General features: G+C 40.6%; 1 protein-coding gene across 6 annotated transcripts in view; it reads right to left on the bottom strand.

Moving 5' to 3' along the window:
- Positions 1–16,940, bottom strand: part of pbx3b (pre-B-cell leukemia homeobox 3b) — a 57,836-nt gene extending 40,896 nt beyond the window's left edge. For all 6 annotated transcript variants that reach the window (XM_053326006.1, XM_053326002.1, XM_053326004.1 and 3 more), the window contains exons 1-2: positions 15,828–16,940; positions 15,114–15,187 (exon numbers count right to left, since the gene is read on the bottom strand). In XM_053326006.1, the coding sequence (XP_053181981.1) occupies positions 15,114–15,187; positions 15,828–16,075 (322 nt within the window). In that variant the 5' untranslated portion in view covers positions 16,076–16,940. The remainder of the gene's footprint in view (positions 1–15,113; positions 15,188–15,827) is intronic.
- Between the last annotated feature and the right edge of the window lie 1,514 nt (positions 16,941–18,454).

Below are 18,454 nucleotides of genomic sequence, written 5' to 3'. Positions count from 1 at the left end.
TTGTGCAATATTGTACTGTGATGGAAAGCATAATGTGAGGATGATTTGAAGGCATGTGTGAGGCAATCGCCACTAAAACAGATAAAAAAATAAAACCAAACATAAAGACTACAGTAAGGGTTTCAATTGGGTGAAAGTGCATGTTAAATGTTCAGTTTCTTCAGAGCAAGCCATGTCAAATGAATCCATTACCACATAAAGTAAATAGATTCTTCTGTAAATGATTTGGAACATTGGTAATGGGTAAAGACCTAATGGGAATCCTGGTAAAATAGCCTTTGGGGAGCCTGGGAAAATCTGCCTCAGTGAAGTGGCCGGCTCTTGGCCAAAAACCCTGTGTAGAGGGGAAGGGAGGGGAGGCACAGACTTCACAGAGATGACAGAGAGAGAGAGAGAGAAGGAGGAGGAGGAGGAGGAGGAGAAGAGAGAAAGACAGACAGAGAAGAGTAAGAGAGAGAGAGAGAGAGAGAGAGAGAGAGAGAGAGAGAGTGTGCACACTCTCAAGGAATCTCCACCCATGGATGATGTTAAGTTCCACTGTTGGGCATAATCGCGTAAAAATGCTGAAGACTTGAAAGGGCTGATGATAATGCTATTGCTGTCCAGTGATCCAGCACGGTCACAGGCAGCAGCAGCAAGGCACAGTGCTGTACTACTTCCTATATCGCAGTCCGCTTCGGCGCACACGGCGGCTCCCAGGGGATTTCACATGGCTGACCTTAAATAAGTTTGGCTTTGATCAAAGTTTAGCGTTAGCACGATTGGTCTGCTTGCTACAGATCAGGGGATCAGGGAGATGAGACCTGGGCTAGGAGGTCCTGGCAAAGACTCCTTCCCAAAGCTCCAGTGCACCCTTCCAACACCAGATTATATTGGGCAATTAAGGTAATGAACTGGCTAACGTAACAGCGCATAATGATCCTTTTTATCCCTGCTCTCTAAGGTGCCTCTTGTACTTTCTCTGACACATCTTCCTCTGCATCACCTAAAAACAACCTACTCTATTTACTATCTTAATATCTTCTATTCTGAGGTTTGGTCATTGCTAATACAGGAAATTATATCACAGGTAATTCGAGACGAAAGAAAACCACCACTGGATTTTGTCTGTGAGTAAAACAGACAGCGTTTAGTGACACAAGTGGAACAGTGGAGCCCTTGTTCAAGGTTTAGCCATTGAGATGAGGCCAAGAAAAGTTTGCATGGCCTTGGTTGAAGAGGTAAAGAGGCGGAATAGCACAAATGCACCTGCGTGGACATGCTGGTGTGCGCCTGCGTGTGTTTGCCTGCGCCGGTGTACATACAAGTAAGTGATCAGGCTTTGCGTCGATCTGTGTGGCAGCAAAAGCCTGCATTCCAGTTCCCCCAATCAACCTCCCACCCCATCAGTGCGCGACTTGTCTGCCTGCTCCCTTTTCATTTGAACACATTTTCTAGCCAAAAATTTCACTTCAATCTCACCTCATCTCTCCATACTACATTAACCCCTGGCAATTGCCTTCCAAATGACCCCATTAAGCTGTAATTGCCTCAGCAGGCCTGCTCCCTCGCTTGTAATTCTGTGCAGCGAACCCACCAGACGTTCCCCCGGCATTGTTTCATGTTCTGGCTCCCATCAGCCAGTTCAGATGCTGACCCTCCCCAACTCCCTCCCCCTCCTGCCCCCCCTCCCACTTACTCCTCTCTGTCGTGGCCGGAGCTGTTGGTGCTCACCACTACCAGTGCCACTGGCAGACTTTCCTAATCTCCACAGTGAGCTCACACAGGAGGCGCCATGCCCTCACTTCCTCCTCAACAGCCATACTCAGTCAATTACACAACCACACATACATCCACTTACATGAGGTCCTAAACAAAATAAACCCTCAGTGTGGCTGTGTATTATGTCATTCCTACAATAGGCATTCTTTTCATGAATACAGCAAGTGCTAGTCTATAAACTAGCAACAAAACAAGATATTTGCTTTTGGTGTTCAGATTTCACTTCACTTGTCAATTACAGAATTAACTATGTCATAAAAGGTGTTATTGTTGTTAAACCATAATTTCTGTCTTCATTTGTCATTAGGATTCTTCTTGGGTGCAGAGAGTAAAGCCCAGTGATGACACTCGCCATGGCACCTTCCAGCATAACTTCACCTTTGCTGTTCCCACAAGGGAGATGGTGTCAAGACTGCTCAACTTTTTGACGAAGGCCTCCGCGGATAAGTAACGTGCAAATGCGGATAGGTGGAGAAAGCGATCCTGACAGTGATGTATTGCAACTAGTTGCAGGTGTCAAAAGAAGATGCTCTGCCAGCCATTGGCGCTCATGCACTCTATATATGCATGCATGCACACGTCTGTGCCCCTCCGTGTTTTTTGCTGAACGCATGTCCCTCTGCACATCATGTATGTTCGTGTGTGTGCGTGTGTGTGTGTGTGTGTGTTCGCATAGATTTGATGTGTGTGTACATGTGACTGTTCATGACGCCTTAAAGCTTTTACATGTGACCTGGTATGGAGGGGGGAAGAGGGGGGGGGGACTCGGACTAATAACCCATTCAACACTCCCTCCATCGCAAGCAGCTCATCCTCCCTGCCGCCCATAACAGATTGGTTAGCTCATAAAATTTCTCCGCTGACACAGACTCACATACACACATACACACACACACAGACACACATACACAGCGCCTATCTGCTACTCAACCTATAGTATAATCAACAACACACCATCTTCAAAACCCTCTTCTACCATAAATTGTGATTTGTAAAAAAAAAAAAAAAAAAAGCTCTTTAGGAATATGGAAGCAGCCACATCTTGAAAAAATACAGTTCCCTTTTTACACTGCAGCGATCTACTGTGATTTGAAATGTGGATTCTAAATTAATTCTAAAGCCTGAGATACAAAATATTTCTCTGAACACACAAAACTTCAAAAATGCTTTAGATCATTTCGTTCTCTGGTTGCCCGTTTATTTAAATTAATTCTTTTCCTAAGCAAATGTTCCCAGGAATATCAAGGTGTTTTTGTTGCAAAGCTCTAACTGATCCAGGGGGATTTGCTTCCAACAGCCTGTCTCTCCCTCGCCTTTCAACACAAAACTCTGCGCTCCAATCAAAATGAACCACCAGGGACCCCCCTTCCCTCCCCCCTGAGCTACGCCTGCTCCGAGTGCTGTGATAGCAGCCTCTGCCATTGATCGCGGAGTTTAGCACAGAGCATGCATGCCACCGTTAGCAGAAAACAAAGACCTCTCTCCCTTTAATAGTGGCGCACGCCGTTAATGCAGCTAACGTCTTCTGTTTCCCTCTGCCCTGAAGAATGAATGAAAGAAAGCAGATAGCAATTAAAAAGGTTAACTAGGGTCCACGTCTAGTCACAACTCATCTTTTTCACACAAATCTTTTTACCTCATAAACAGATTGATATCTGGGGCGCACATTCACTTGCCACAAGTGATAAAAACACGCATTCATGTCTTACTCATAATTGTGTTCCACGTTGCAAATCTAATTGTAGACACTGAATTCAAAAAGGAAACACAGCTTTATTGATCCACCTAACACAGACCAGGAGGATCTCATGAATTAGGTATGAGATAAATCACCATTAACCCCAGAGAACCCAGCTTGTGGTCGACCACTGACATACCGCACTGAGCTTTCTTTTTTTTTTTTTATATATATTCGGGATAATCCTTCCTGGCAAAGGATAAATATAACTCTTGAATGAATACAGCATGTGTCTGTTTATTTAATCAAGGGCTGATTTACTTGTGACAGAGAATAAATTCTTCTATTTTCTGTGAGCCCCTATAAAATTGCCATCATTTTTAATTAATTCTTAATTAAAATATATTACACCACAGCTTCTACCCATCTCTCTTGATATTCTAACATAATCAATTCAGAACCATTTACATATCATTAATTAAAAGCTTTCCTCTCTCATCCTTAAAATCATAATGAGGGCCGATTCCTCATTAGTAACCTATAAGGGAGAAAATAACAATACAGTAGAGAATGGATGGCGCATTCCACAGTGAGTCCTTTGTCTCGCAGTTTCTAAAAAGCTTTTTTTTTTACGCTTCTCAATTGGATTTAAGAATTACTGAGTCAATTTTGTAGACTCAATGAAAATAAGTGAAGCAACACAGGCTCTCTTAGTTTGTGCCTGCATGCTCCTTTGAAGAGGAAAACAAAGTCAATCAGTGTCATCGTACAGATCGACTTCAGACTAAATTCTATTTAAACTGCAGAAAACTGAAAAGTATAATCCATCATTACAGATTTTGAGCATTATAACAGTAAAATATACAGGAAAAAATATAAATGAAAAGTTTTGTAATTTAAAAAAAATTCTTTATAGATATTGTATATACACATTTTATTGTTTACTACATAATACACCTCTGAATAATGATGCTTGAACCAGAATAAATAAATGTCCTAACCTATAGCTTCAGTATTTGTTGATGTGACATTACACACATATATGTTTATATATATATATTCAATGTAACTTTAAATTTTAAGTGCAGCTATGCAAACAACATCCTAAGATCATTTATTATCCAGACCTTAAAAGCCCACACGTTCACACTATCTTTCTATCTTGAACTCCCTCTTAAAGAAGAGTAATAATATCAAGTAATGATAGGCATTGTTATGCCGAGGATCAGGCATATCCTGATTTTTATCGCCCGTCTCTCACAGGTGCTACGCCGTTACTTGTCAGGACTGCATGTCTGGGTCTTCCACATGTCAGATAAAAATCGCTGCACTTGGTGTTTCGGCAGCCTGACAGCAATTTATTTGAATGTTTTGTCACACTGGTGTTGGTGCATTTTGTGTGGGCTGCTCACCGGAATGGCAACAGCTCGCAGCTTCCTGACACTTGTGCGCACACACACACACACATACACATACACACACACATACACACACACATACACACACACATACACACATACACACACACATACACACATACACACACACACACACACTGACTAGCACAAAATCACAGATGCATACTGCATGTGCTGCATGTCTACTTTGGATAATTAAAACCTGTGTATGTTAAAAAAAAAGTGGAATGTTGGTAAACTGAATGTGTTCATTAATATTTAACACTCGATAAAGCAGGTGACACTACATCATTAGCAGCAGCATCCTTTTAAAAATATACACTTTCATTTACACCTCCATGACCATACATATGAACCCAAAATAAATTATCACACCAGGCTTTACTGAGGTGAATCCACAAATGCAGTTTAGAAAAAGAAATGTAGTTTGTATTTATATACAAACCTAATTCTTTTTTTTTAGCTTCTTTTTTTTCCCTTTTTCTACTGAGTGTAAATAACATCTGAGTAAACAGTATAGTTGTGTCAAAGCAAACCTTGCTGCAATCTTGTGATTCTTTAAGCTGACATGGAATATTGAGTAAGTTAATGAAATTCTCTCAAAGACAGGAACTCTATTTTTACACCATGATAATTAAAGTACGACACAGTTATAATTTACAGCCCTCGCTTAATTGCATAGGAAAAGTAAAATGGGAGAGGTCTATGAGAGGAGATTAAATGTGTGTGTGTGTGTGTGTGTGTGTGTGTGTGTTTCTGCGTATGTGTGTGTGTATGTACGTGCATGCTGGTGTGTGTGTGTGTGTGTGTGTGTGTGTGTGTGTGTGTGTGTGTGTGTGTGTGTGTGTGTGTGTGTGTGCATGTGCATGTGCCTCTTCACTCAACAAGAGTGAATATAAAAGAGCTTCCTGTATCTAAACAACAGGATTGTATCTTTTAGCATCATGGAATGTATCAAAGATTAGGTAATGAAATATGCACTGTCCTATTTTTCTGCTAGCAGACCCTTTGACAAATCGAGTACAATCCAAAATCTCCATAAATCACTATTAAAGACAAGTATATCATCACCAGCGCATATATCTTCCCCAGCCTGACCTGTAGACTAATGAGAAAAGGCCCAGACTATCTTGTCTGATTAATTAATTCAAAATGTCGGCTGTTATTCAAATGTGAGGCTGGTGTTATTTGAATAACACTTGACAGCGACGCCTGAAGAAATAATTTCTGGTTTGTGAGGCTGCTACAGCATTACTGATGATGGCTCATGGAAATGTTAGAAGCCGAGGAGTATATTTTCCCTCTTCACCAGTCCTCTCGCTTTCTCTCCCTCACCTTCTCAGTCATGATAGCTCCAAGAAGTATTTCATTACTTCAGCCCCCCCCTACCCCCCCCCCCCCCAACCCCGTCACAATTATGGCTCTTACCGGTTTTTTCCACTGTCTGTCCTTTCTCTGTGTTTGTATTCCCTCCCACAGCCAGCCCAGATCTACAGGGCAGCGCTTTGGCTCTGCAAGAGACATGCTGGCAAAGAGGAAGGTCATGGTTTTTACAACTGCAGCTCCCCATTGCTGACAGCCCGTGCTGCCAAAGTGACACACTCTGTTTGGCTTTCCCACGTTCATAGAGCTCCACAGCACTTCGTCTTTATCACAGAGCACGCCGCACACACAAACACACACATTTAATCAGCCTCATAGCTGCATTTCCTCTCAACGTGCAACAAAACGATCACACAGACAGATATAAAATATTGCAACAGACAGCGATGGAAATTATCCTATAGGCTGCTTCCTTTTTCTTTATTTTTCTTCTTTTTGTGCAAAAGCCAGTGAATTGAGGATAGTTGGAAAAAAAAGGTGCAAGAGAAAGAAAACCATGAATGTACGTGCTAGGGCCTAGGGGCAGTGCACACCCCTCTATCGCTTCCCTCATCAAGCATGGATTCTAATCAGGGCTGGGGAGATATAAGACGCTCAGTCATTAAATAAATTAACTCTGCCACTCCATGCTCTCCTTCAGCACCCGCGAGAGGCCCGCCGTGCTCTGCATACTTACAGAGGCTCCGAGCATCACACGCACCTCACCTTCATGCCACAACCAAGCAGGCCTGCCAGCACACACACACACATGCACACACACACGTTAAGAACTCCTCTTGAATATTTAGAGAAGGAGAAGAACCACACCTCCTCCTGTCCCTGAACAAACCAGTGTTCACATTCGTATGGAAAGCTTTTACATAATTGTATCACAACACCAAAAACAACCCTCAGGACATTTCTTGTGAAGAATACAGGTATGTCCCACAATTGTGCCTTAAAAAAAAAAAAAAAAAAAGAAAATCTACGTGAACGCGAGTGATAAATAACCTCTGAGGACCAATGCTGATTCACAGGGTTGGTGAGACAGCGTAGACATGAGTTTTTTGAGGATCTGTGCAGTGTGCTGCCATTCATCAAGAGGAAGCAAGTGCAGTGAGAGCTCAGTGTCGGCTCGGATCACTGACACAAACAATCAAAGCTGACACAGTCTTCGTATAGCACCTGCCACTCCGGCAACACAAATAGATCAATATGAGAGGGAACTCATTCACTGTTTAAAACTCATATCCTTGCACTCACATCATCTCCCAGAGCACCGTGATGTAAAAAGTGCATGCTTAATACGTATCAATCACTCTGACAGAGGAAATGCTTATTTGGGAAGCCAACATGAGGCAAATACACCGTGTCAGCAGAATGGCCGTTGTCAAAACTTGCCATTTGAATTTTCAACCGCATTGTGCGGAGACAAATGTCCTTAGATATCCCTTACATTGCAATTTATATCATTTTAATGCATGCTTTAATTCTCCATTACTTAGAGAGGAAGTACCTGGGATGGTGGAAACACATTAGAGAAAGTAAGAAATGAACAGAAGGGTCTTGGGATCTCTCTAGCAGACACAATTAAATATTCATGTGTCTCCTCCTAGGACACAACAGATACAGATCATTATCATGGCAACAGCACACCACCATTTTGTTCACACGTTTGGCTCTGAATCAATGTGTGTGTGTGTGTGTGTGTAAAATTCCATATGAACAGAGGACTCCATTATTAAAATTAGAACAGCTTCTTTTTCAGTCCAAATTATCACTTCAAATGATCTTGCATGGATCATTAAAATATATGTGTAATTATCGCTGTGATATTCAGACTTTTAATTATTGCAGTTACAATTATGAGCTAGTGTGTGGATATCTTTTCAAAGGTAGTCAGGTATGTGTGTGTGTGTCTCTTTGAGCCACATGCCATGGGGGACAATACAGTCGCTCACAATGTTAGTGAATCATTCCAAAATTCATTACAAACACTCACAGTCCTTTTCCTGCCTCCTGCTTGAGGAAAAAGCAAAAGAAGAATAGCAGTAATGTACTCTGGATGACCTCCACTTTCTAAAGAGAGGAGAAACCAGCCTCTTTTTTTTTTTTTTTTTTCGCTTTTCAATCCCCATCAAAGAGGAGCAAAAGGAGGGACAGCATTCCCCTGCTCGCCGTCATTAATCATAGCTTTCTGGGAGCAAGCGCATATTAATTTCTGTCATCCCAAACATCATTTGGTATTGTTATGCCACGGCTTAGTCCTCATTCACCAGCAGATGCCGGCCGTTCCTCCTGGTTGAAGGAAGACAGGGCTTGTGTGGCTGTGTTTCAGAGCAAGAGGCCTTTATCCCTGGGGCTCTGACACCAATTAAGCCATTTCACCGAGAGACGAAAACAGGGCCCGCCGTTCCACTGTAACATGAGCCAGCACCTAGCTGTTGGCCCCACGCCATCTTTCCATTACTTCAGACACAAAAAAGAACTTCAAGGACTTACAGAAATAAAACGATGGTAAGCTTAGCCAATGGTCATACTTTACTGACCACTGACAAAATTACAAAGAGAGGAATGTCAGTATTATTGTGCATTGATCATCGGCAGTAGCAGTCAATACACTTTCCCTGTTGTTAGCTCCAGTAACACGGTTAATTAAATTTATTTTAAATGCATATTTAAATTCACAGACAATATCAAAACAATATAATAGTATTATGCTTCATCTAATATAGAAAAATGCTCAGTGTGCAGTTCCTTTTACGTCTTTTTTTCCCCTCCCCATAGTTGCCTTTTGGCAGGCAGCAGAGTGGAGCTTGTCTTAGGGCTAAAGCAGAATAATGCAAGGTTTGTTATGAATTAAATATTAGAAATCTTAACACAGCAGCCAATAAGAATTATTTGCCTTATTAAAGCAGCAGAAGACGCTGATTAAATTTTCATTGCATTGCAGTCTTTTTCCCATTTCTGCCTTCAATATATCATTCTAATGTATGAAACATGTGGAACAATGGCATATGGAACAATGGGAAGAGAGGCTTCATTTCCAAGCTTGCAAATGAGGAAAAAGACGGCACAGATTTTCCCCTTTTCTGCAGTTTTTTTGCAAAACAATCGTGTAAAGAAAAGAAAAGGTGACAACAATGCATCATTCTGTTTTTGTCAGCAGAGACTGGTAACAAGCTACAGACTGCCACTGTCAAAATATTACACATGAGATTTAAAATGTGTCCATTTACAGACTTCTGCCTCTAATTCTTTCACTGCTTGATCTACAGAAATCCATCACCTGTAGGAGTAACACCCACACACAGTTGAATACAGGCGTTTTAACTGCCTACAAAACATTTAAATAACAGTCTATCAAATACATGAAACTCAGAAAAGGTTGCTTGAGCAAAAGCAGAAAAAATAGTGGTAGAAGTGGGATTGTTTTCAGTGTCCCTGCACTCACAGATGATAGGTCATTTAGTTGTCCACATGTAATGTGTACAGAGTAAATGAACATCATGGTGTCTATCGTCCCATGAGGAAAACTCTTCCCTGAAACACTAGAGCTAATGAAATAGGGACCTATAAATAGCAGAGTCATTACTGAGAGAGGACTTGCTTTGCACCAGTCTTTCACTCTAACCCTTTTTACACTAATAACCGGCTCTATGGCATTACATTGCTCGGCCATCGACTGACATAGTAATGAAGTTCGTGACACAGGAGTCACTGGGAAAACGTTCATGTTTAAAAACTTTTCTTTTTTTTTTTTAAAGTAAGAGTTGACAGCTGGTAGTATTCCTTGCACAATTATGTGGCAAGGTACACTCTCATAATCATGAGTAAATTTCAAATTTCATAAATGCAGGTTGAATTGTTTTTAATGTTTCATGTAGGGAAAATTACCTAGAAAATATAAATGTGACTTTTTGTAATTTTGTCAAATCAAATAAAAAAGTGTCAAATATTGACTAGTGCGTGTAATTAAGATTAACTTCATTTCAAGACGTGAATACGCAATATTTCAATTCTTGAAAACTTTATATGAGTATATGTGGCAGGTCAAAGGTCTTTCACTGTTTTGACAAGAGTGTAGCTCCTTAAATGGAAAAAAAATAAAACCTTGCTTCCTAATTCATGACAGCGTCCTGACAATAATAAAGTTGGATGGTTCACATCTCTTCATATATCAAGAATTTCTTCAAATCAACACAAAAGTGCAATCCATTTCTACATGGGTCATCATTCTGCTTCAGGTTTACATTTTTACATTCAGCGACAGACAGATGTCAAAAGCGAGAGGGGCATGCAAAGAGTCTCCACCAGCCACACTCCTACTGCTGTAAACTAATTTCAATCAATCCTTCCTTTTTGCATCCCAAGCAGCCTCTGCTGGCTGCCACCGCCTGAAGATAACTATTTCACCACCTCTGTCATGCCTAATTAACAACTCAGATGTACAATTCAGAAATTTCGCAATTAACCTACTAAAATATTGTTGGAGGATGCTAATTGTTATGCCAGTTGCCATAAAGACTCATTTGCATAACGTATGTGCAAAAAACAATTATGAGCTGTTGATCGCGCAGGAGCCCGCGGAAAACGCTTGCAGCAATGGAGCGGTGGGGAAGGGGGTGTGGGGTTGGGGGGGGGGGGGGGGGTGAGAGAGACATGTGCAAGATTGGTGCTTGTGGGTGCAGATGGAGGGACAGCACTGAATCATCGTGCAAAAAAAAAAAGAAAAAAAAAAAACGATTTGAGGAGCCGTGCAGATAGCAGGCAGCACCGGTGCACAAGCATCTACCTCCACAGCACAATAGCATTTCCCCCTCCAAATGAAACTGATATGTACTCTTTGTTTTTCTTCCTCTCCTCTTTGTCTGGCTCTCCTCCTTTTCATCTTTGCAGATGGGCAAATAGAGGGTATTTGGGAGCTACTTAGATAATAGCCACATCTTCCCAGTCCCCCTTGTGCTTTAAAGGAGGAAGCACTAGTGGCCCTGCCATTGAGCCAGTCAGGAACCCAGCTGTGCACGAGCCATTCGGCACAACACTATCTAGTCACTGCAGCCGCATCACTGGGGCTCTCTGAGACAAAAAGCAGCCAAAGTCAATTGTCTCTCTTGCTGAATAGCTTTCTGTTCTCTGCCATGGATTTACTGGAGCTTTTTCAGCACGAATAAAACCACAAAGTCAAAGGAAGAATAAAATCAAATATTAACAAATATTGAATTTTGTTCCCTGGCTTTAAAAATATATTATTTTAGTCACATCTGCAATAATAATAATAATAATAATAATAATAATAATAATAATTAAAAAAAATAAATAATAATAACAATAATTAATAATAATAATAATAATACATTTGGTATTAATAATAATAACCCAATTGGAATGAGAAGGCTCATTAAGTTTGTCAGGGAACATTGAAATTAATGTTCCCTGTAGATTTCAGAAATGCTTACCTCCTCAGTCCTAACTCTATTTACTCCAGGTAATGCTTTTAGTCAGCCTTGCATGTGGTTAATTACAGGCTCATCCTGAACTGCATTTAGTTAACACAGTCTTCCTAGCCGAACGTAACATATAGCATGGACGAGCCAATAAACATACACGAAAACATGTTTAGCGGTTTACAGAAGACAAATCAAACATGTGCAACAGAATGTCGACATTGGCTCGGACTGTGAGTGTAGTCCCTCCCTAATCCACTGCTTGAAACAGTGGATCGAGCGTTTATCAGCCTGAATCTGCCACTCTCTCTCTTTCTCTCTCTCTATCTCTCTCCCCTACCTCTCCAGACCCCCCGTTTCTGAACCTGATGAGTCAAAGGTCAGGAAAACAACAAGTCAATACGCAGCCAAAAGAAGCGCTATGCAGCTGAGAGAGCTGTGGAGAGGGCTTAGCCTCTCTGTGGCACTCCGTGATTTAGCCTGTAATAGTTTTCTGTAATCTCTTTCTATTGATTAAACCTCACATCAAAGAGGAGTCTTGCTACAGAACCTCTCTTTTCCTGGTCAGAAATACCATATGGAGGTAATCTTTCACCTTTGTTATTCTTGCCGCTCCCGCTGCTGCTGCTGTGAGCCTCTCTTTCAAGCATGAGAGAAAGACAAGGGAGTAGCCAGCAGGATAAAACAAGCCCAGCACAGAGGAATAACTGCAAAACTCATCTGAATCACGGGCAATTTTCACTGAATGCATTCATTGTCTTCTTATACAGCCTAAGGGGAAAAAGGTACAACATGAATGTGTCCTTTGTCCTGAAACAGCAAGAAAAATGTGAATAATTGAATGGCATTTTTTAAGGTATGTAGCAAAAGAAAAACACATCACATCTGAAGGACAAAGAATACCACTTGCCAAACTGAATCTCACATTTAGCTTATCTAAATGCAAAACCAAGAAAATTTGGAGGGGGGGGGAAAAAACCCTCCTGTTAAAAACACTCAATTTAGTGACAGGCAAATGACTTCATGCTGCCACTTAATCTCATTTCTTGCATAATGCTCTCTAATTAGCATATCAAAGTGAATTAATACTTCTAGGGCATTAGCAATGCAGAATATGCTGTAGCTCTACAATAACAGTTAGAAGAGTGCCAGAAACTTCAAAACACTCTGAGAAGTCTTCCAAATATCACACTATTACTAGAAAATGCACTTCTTCAACTCTTCTTTCTAAAAAAAATAAAGAAAGCCACATTGACCAATATTTGTCTCATCTCTGATCGCTACAATACTAGAATACTTCTAACAACAAACTTCGACAAAAACTTGTAACAACACCTTTAAAGCTGGCCCCTGTGCATGTAATTCATGTGTACACCAGACAATGCATTCTGATAACGTGATACATGCATGCTGTAATTACGCTGATGATTCTTGGACCGCTTTCAGATTTATTATTAAAAGTCATTTTCAGCCAATGCTGGATCCCACGCTGCTAAGACAGCCAGCCCTGTGCCATCTGAACGGACATGAAAGGGCCAACGATGCTACAGGAGCCAGTGAAAGGCTCACTGTGTGCTGGAAAAACAGGCCGGTCAACAAGGCCACCAGACCAGCTGAGCTCTGTCAATGGCTAAGAGGGGGAGGCTGTGACTCTAAACCACAGGTTAACCATGCACACACACACACACACACACACATACATAGACACACACACCACACACGCTCTTTCTCACTCTCCTCCTGTCTCATCTAGTTCATTCCCATTAACACACACACACACACACACATCTACATTATATTTACCTTAAGTTTAAGCCATCTATGTTTACTTTTTAATTATACTTTGACTGGATTATTTAAATTTTGAAGCTTGTTTAAAAGGAGAAACAATCCAACCAGACCCCATCACACAAGCTTCAACAAACTAATTACTGTCACTGTGTGATCTTAATGAATCTCAGTGAAACACTTGAAATGTACTGTAAGTTTGAAAATAAAAAAAATCTTATCTAGTCATTTTTTCACTGAGGTCTAAGTTGCACAGATGCACTGATGCTCCTCTACTGAAAATAAAAAACGTTCACATAAAATCAATGAAGGCTTGCAAAATAAAATGTAAGACTGTGTGATGTGCACCCTCTGCTTTTCTTGCTCTCTCTCTCTATCTTGCATTGTCTGAACTCAACAGGCACATGCAGCAGATCATCTCGGCTAGACTGTGGACACTCTGCCTGCCCCTGTGGACACCACCTGTGCTGGGGAAGTTCATAAACTTTTATGATCTCCCCCAAGCCAATTTCCTCATAAACCGCATAAAGGTCACAAAGCTGACAAGACTTCAGGTTCCCTAAATTACACTAAACTCTCAGGCATTGTTTGCTTCCTGTTCTTATTTTTTTCTTTGCCTGAGAAATATACATTATATATTTAGTCTGGAAAATAAATAGTGATGTGCAATCATTTATATATATTTCAAGTAACTGTTTCTTTGGGCTTTGTTTATTGCAGGAGCAGTGCAATCATATTTAAAAAATGTAAATTTTATATTTAAAAAATACTGCCTATGAGAATAGCTTATGCTTAAAGGAGTTTGTTTGCATTTAAGAAATGTAAGCAACACAGTTTATCATACATCATGTTACTATTGTGGAAAAATGAAGAATAGAGGTTCAAAAGTGCAATCTGTATGCACATGTATGACCTTTCTAAAATATAGTATAGCAGAATTGAATTATAAGAAAAGTTATTAACATTATAAACATTATCTGCAAATACATCTATGTCTCATATATCTGTGTATATGTACACACACACACTGAAAGTTGTCATAAAAATCTGGACACTTGATGCTTACAAAGGGCACAATATGCAACTTTCCTCTCTTTTTTTAAAGTTAAGATTAATCAATAATTTTTTAGACAAGCTATTTTCATTTTACCACAATTCACTGTCAACATTGATATGAAAGGAGTCGCAATTGCAATTAAATAATTGCCTCAAAGTGTTGTTTCCTTCGTATGTTGAAAATTGTTTTTTGTGTGTGTTATAAAGCATGAATCCTGTGTGATCTCAGCTATGTAGAACATATGCTTTGGGATTCCCCCGTCCTGTTCAGTGCCAGGGTAGTGAGGGTGAAAGCTGGAGCACACTTTTAAATCCAAGAAATCATTGCTGGGGAAGATGCTCCTGCAGAAACATGAGCAGCTTCAGCGAACAAAAATCTACCTCTGCAAGCTGTGACAACAGGACGGTTTCAGTATGACACAGAGTCACATTTAAAGCATTGATTGATTAAATTGGGCAGAGGTCCCCTGTAGCCTGGATGCAGGCTGCCACCAGATCATTGGGAGTTAAAACTGGCTGATTGTGCCGAGGCTTCAATATTTATTTTTTACCCCCTTTGGGGATATAAATATTTTTTCTGAACACATTCCACAAGGATCTTACCTGTCTTTTCTTTGATTTCACAGAGAACGCTGAAGAGTGCTGGTTTCATTCTGTGACAGTTCAGTCCATGTTTCCTGTTTCAGTATAAGACAAGATAATACTGAAATAAGTTCACTGATAAATCACATGTCAGACATTTACAAGAGGATTAATTATAACTTCCTTATGTTTTGCAATGTTCCAACTCAAACATGCCACTCAAAAAAGTTATTTGCTGCTGTATATGGATTAGTATTGGCTGAGTAAAAAAAAGAAAATAACAGTAACTTTTAATTAGATTAGACTCATAATAATGCTCCATTATAAGTAAAACGCCCAATGACAATTAATTCATATTATGAGCAGAGACCTGGATTATTTCTATTTTTTCAGCATCAGCTGTAGTTTTGCTGGTATGTTACCACAGGACATGTGTGCACACAAACTTTTTGAACACACGCTCACTCAGATTCACGTTGGCATAGTTTTAATAAAAAATGCCATTGTTCCCTCAGTTACAACTTTCTCATGTGTTGGAGCTTTGCGAGGCAGTAAATGCACCTGTGTGTCAGTTTATCATTAAATGCACCCCAGCCTATTGTTATGCATGGTGGAGTGAAGTTAAACGGGCCACATCTCAATAATGATGTGTTCAGCGTTTTGGTGGGGGGGTTGAAGAGTGAACAGAGAGAGAGAGAGGGGGGCGAAGTTAATAAAACATAGAAATCAACCAACTTTGCTTGCGCCTCGTCCAGACTTTGATCAGTTATGGTCATTATTTGATGAAGAATGTCACCAATGTCTTGTTTTCTTCCGTCTCCGTCTGTCCCATCGTGTCCATGTGGAGGCGGCAGTGCCATGCCTCCTTGTACCGAGTGGCCAGCCAGACTGACACCGCCGATCGACTGCATGATCCGGGCTTGATCGTCCATAGTAGCCGCTAAAGAGTCTGTGCACTGAGCCACACAAATTGAAAAACTCATATACGAAATCGGCTAGAGCATGTGCCGTAGATTAAGGGGGGATGGACGGTGGTGTGATTCTTCAGCGGTGAAGAGCACACACGTTTGTTTGTTTTGTTGTTGTTGTTGTTTTTAAAAGCAGACTATAGTGATGTTTTTGCGTAAATCTGATGTCCAAGTTCTCGCTGTCCTCTCGCTTTTTTACGCGCGGTCCAAAGTGCCAAAACGCGTAATTGTGTTTGTAGAAAAATGCATAAATCTGGATCTTTTTCTTAAAACTTCTCTGTCAAAATTGACGGTCGTTGTCCATCGTATCCAACGCGAATCCTCATGCCAATCTGTCTTTTCTCTGGGATTTGACGGGTGGTAGGCTGTAGACAGAAACGCTCCTTGGTGATCTCTCATTTATCAGCGCTCTTCATGGGATTCCCGGCGCATTCCCTCTCAAAACAAATGTCCAAATCCTTTGCGTGAAGCACCGCCAACAAAATATCCAAAACGTGTAAACAAATTAAAAAAAAAAAAAAAAAAAAAAAATCTTAGGCTTGCAGGTGTTGCCAACTATAAATGTGCAGAAATGATTCCCGCGACAAATGGCAGTATGCCTATTTAAAAAAAATACACAATCTGCGGCATAGGTGTCCAAATGTCACTATAAAAAAATATGAAATGTACAAAAAGTTGGGAGATTTTTGTTTAGAAAAAAAAAAGCAACAGCGAGAAGAAATTAATTAGGATACAGCGCTGTATAAAGGCGATGCGCAAAAAATATCTTGCCCTGCCGAAATTTATGAGCTCCAGCCTCTGCCTGTGTGTGTTTTATGTTGTTTGATGGCAGCGGTAGTGAGCGATTGACAGTGTGCCAATGCCACTCACTCAGTGCAGACGTGTCAGAGCAGGGAACAGGAGTAAAAAAAAAAAGAAAAGAGAAAAAAAGAAAAAAAAATACAAATACGAAATGAAAATGCACGCTCCGCCCTGCAGAGGAGGGGTCTATATTCTTGTCACTTCTCGCCTGAACACCGAAAAACAAAATGTTAAGAGCTAATACTTAGGATGGTGATTATAATGATGAAAGCACGGCAGAGTCCCCTCTCTTTTTCTTGCAGCGGCGGCAGCAGGGTATCCTCGTTTCCTCACGCGTGCACGTGCAGCTATGTGCATATTCTCTACCAATAATAAAGATTTACCCCTGCAACAACACAGGCAAATGCATAATGAGAGTTTTATACAGTTTGATGTAGAACTGCATAGTCCCTTGTAAGCCTCGGTTCAAGCCAGGCAAGCAGTAGACTATATTATTGGAAAGTAAAGCTCCTCGACCAATCCCCGACCAGAATGACTAAGACTGACGATCCGTGTGTCCTATTACTGGCAGATGCATGATGCTGGAAGCCCACCCACTCCATCCCTCCATCTTCACACCGCTCGTACAAAAGGATGGGAACTTCTGATTGGTCGTTGCCACGAGTGACATCCATTGCACAAGCAGGCGGCGCTGCTCGGTGCTCCTCCGCAGTTGCTATGGCAGCAGACAAGTTGTTGAGCTGGATGCAAGGCAGCAAATATACTGTGCGCCCCCTAAAATGAGCATTTGGTGTAGTATTTTTGAAAGAAAAAGAAATAAAAATAGAGGTTTGTCTTTATTTTATGCACATTTCATATGAAACATGAGCAGATAGTGTGAAGGGATGCTAAACTGCTAAATGTCTTGATATTGAACTTTTGATAGAAGGAGTTTGTTTGATGTGAGTTTTAGGATGACCAGAGAGGGAAGTCAAGGCAAAAAATACATGTGCATGGCTGTTTGCTCTCCAGATGCCAAAGTAAACAGTGTGAATGTCATCTCTCATAAATCTAGAGGCCAGATAAATAATAAAACATCCTTATCACATGGTTTGAAAGTTAGGATAATAAAACCAAACAGATTATTTGAAGAAGTGTGCTATGTTCTCTGATCCTGGGAAAATGGAGCTGGTAACTGTCAGCCACACTCTTCTCTTTTTGAAGTTGTGATGATTTAAACAGAGATTGGAGTCCAGACAAACCTCATCCTCATGGACCACTCTTTACTCTGAGAAACTTGACATACTAGAGATTTGTTTTGACTCAGTAAGACTGGTGAACAATTCAGTGTTTCTGTAGAAATTCAGGAAACATATGTCATGATTTAGAGCTCTCACTGTTGGTACGGTGCAGACAAAATGTTTTTAACGCATAAAGATGTGATTTCTCCACTGTTAAATGTAATGTATGTAAGCATTTTATGGCATTTTGTCACATTAATATAACAAAAAACAAACAAAAAACACAATAACATACAAACATAATGCCTTTAGTCAGATTTGGTAGGAAATCAGGAAGAGAAAGACAGATTGCTTTATAGTAAGACAAAAAAAA

The sequence above is a fragment of the Scomber japonicus genome, chromosome 9, assembly GCF_027409825.1.
Source record: "Scomber japonicus isolate fScoJap1 chromosome 9, fScoJap1.pri, whole genome shotgun sequence".
NCBI lineage: Eukaryota > Metazoa > Chordata > Actinopteri > Scombriformes > Scombridae > Scomber > Scomber japonicus.
Note: the sequence above shows the minus strand (reverse complement) of the source record. Positions and strands in the feature narration are given on the sequence as shown.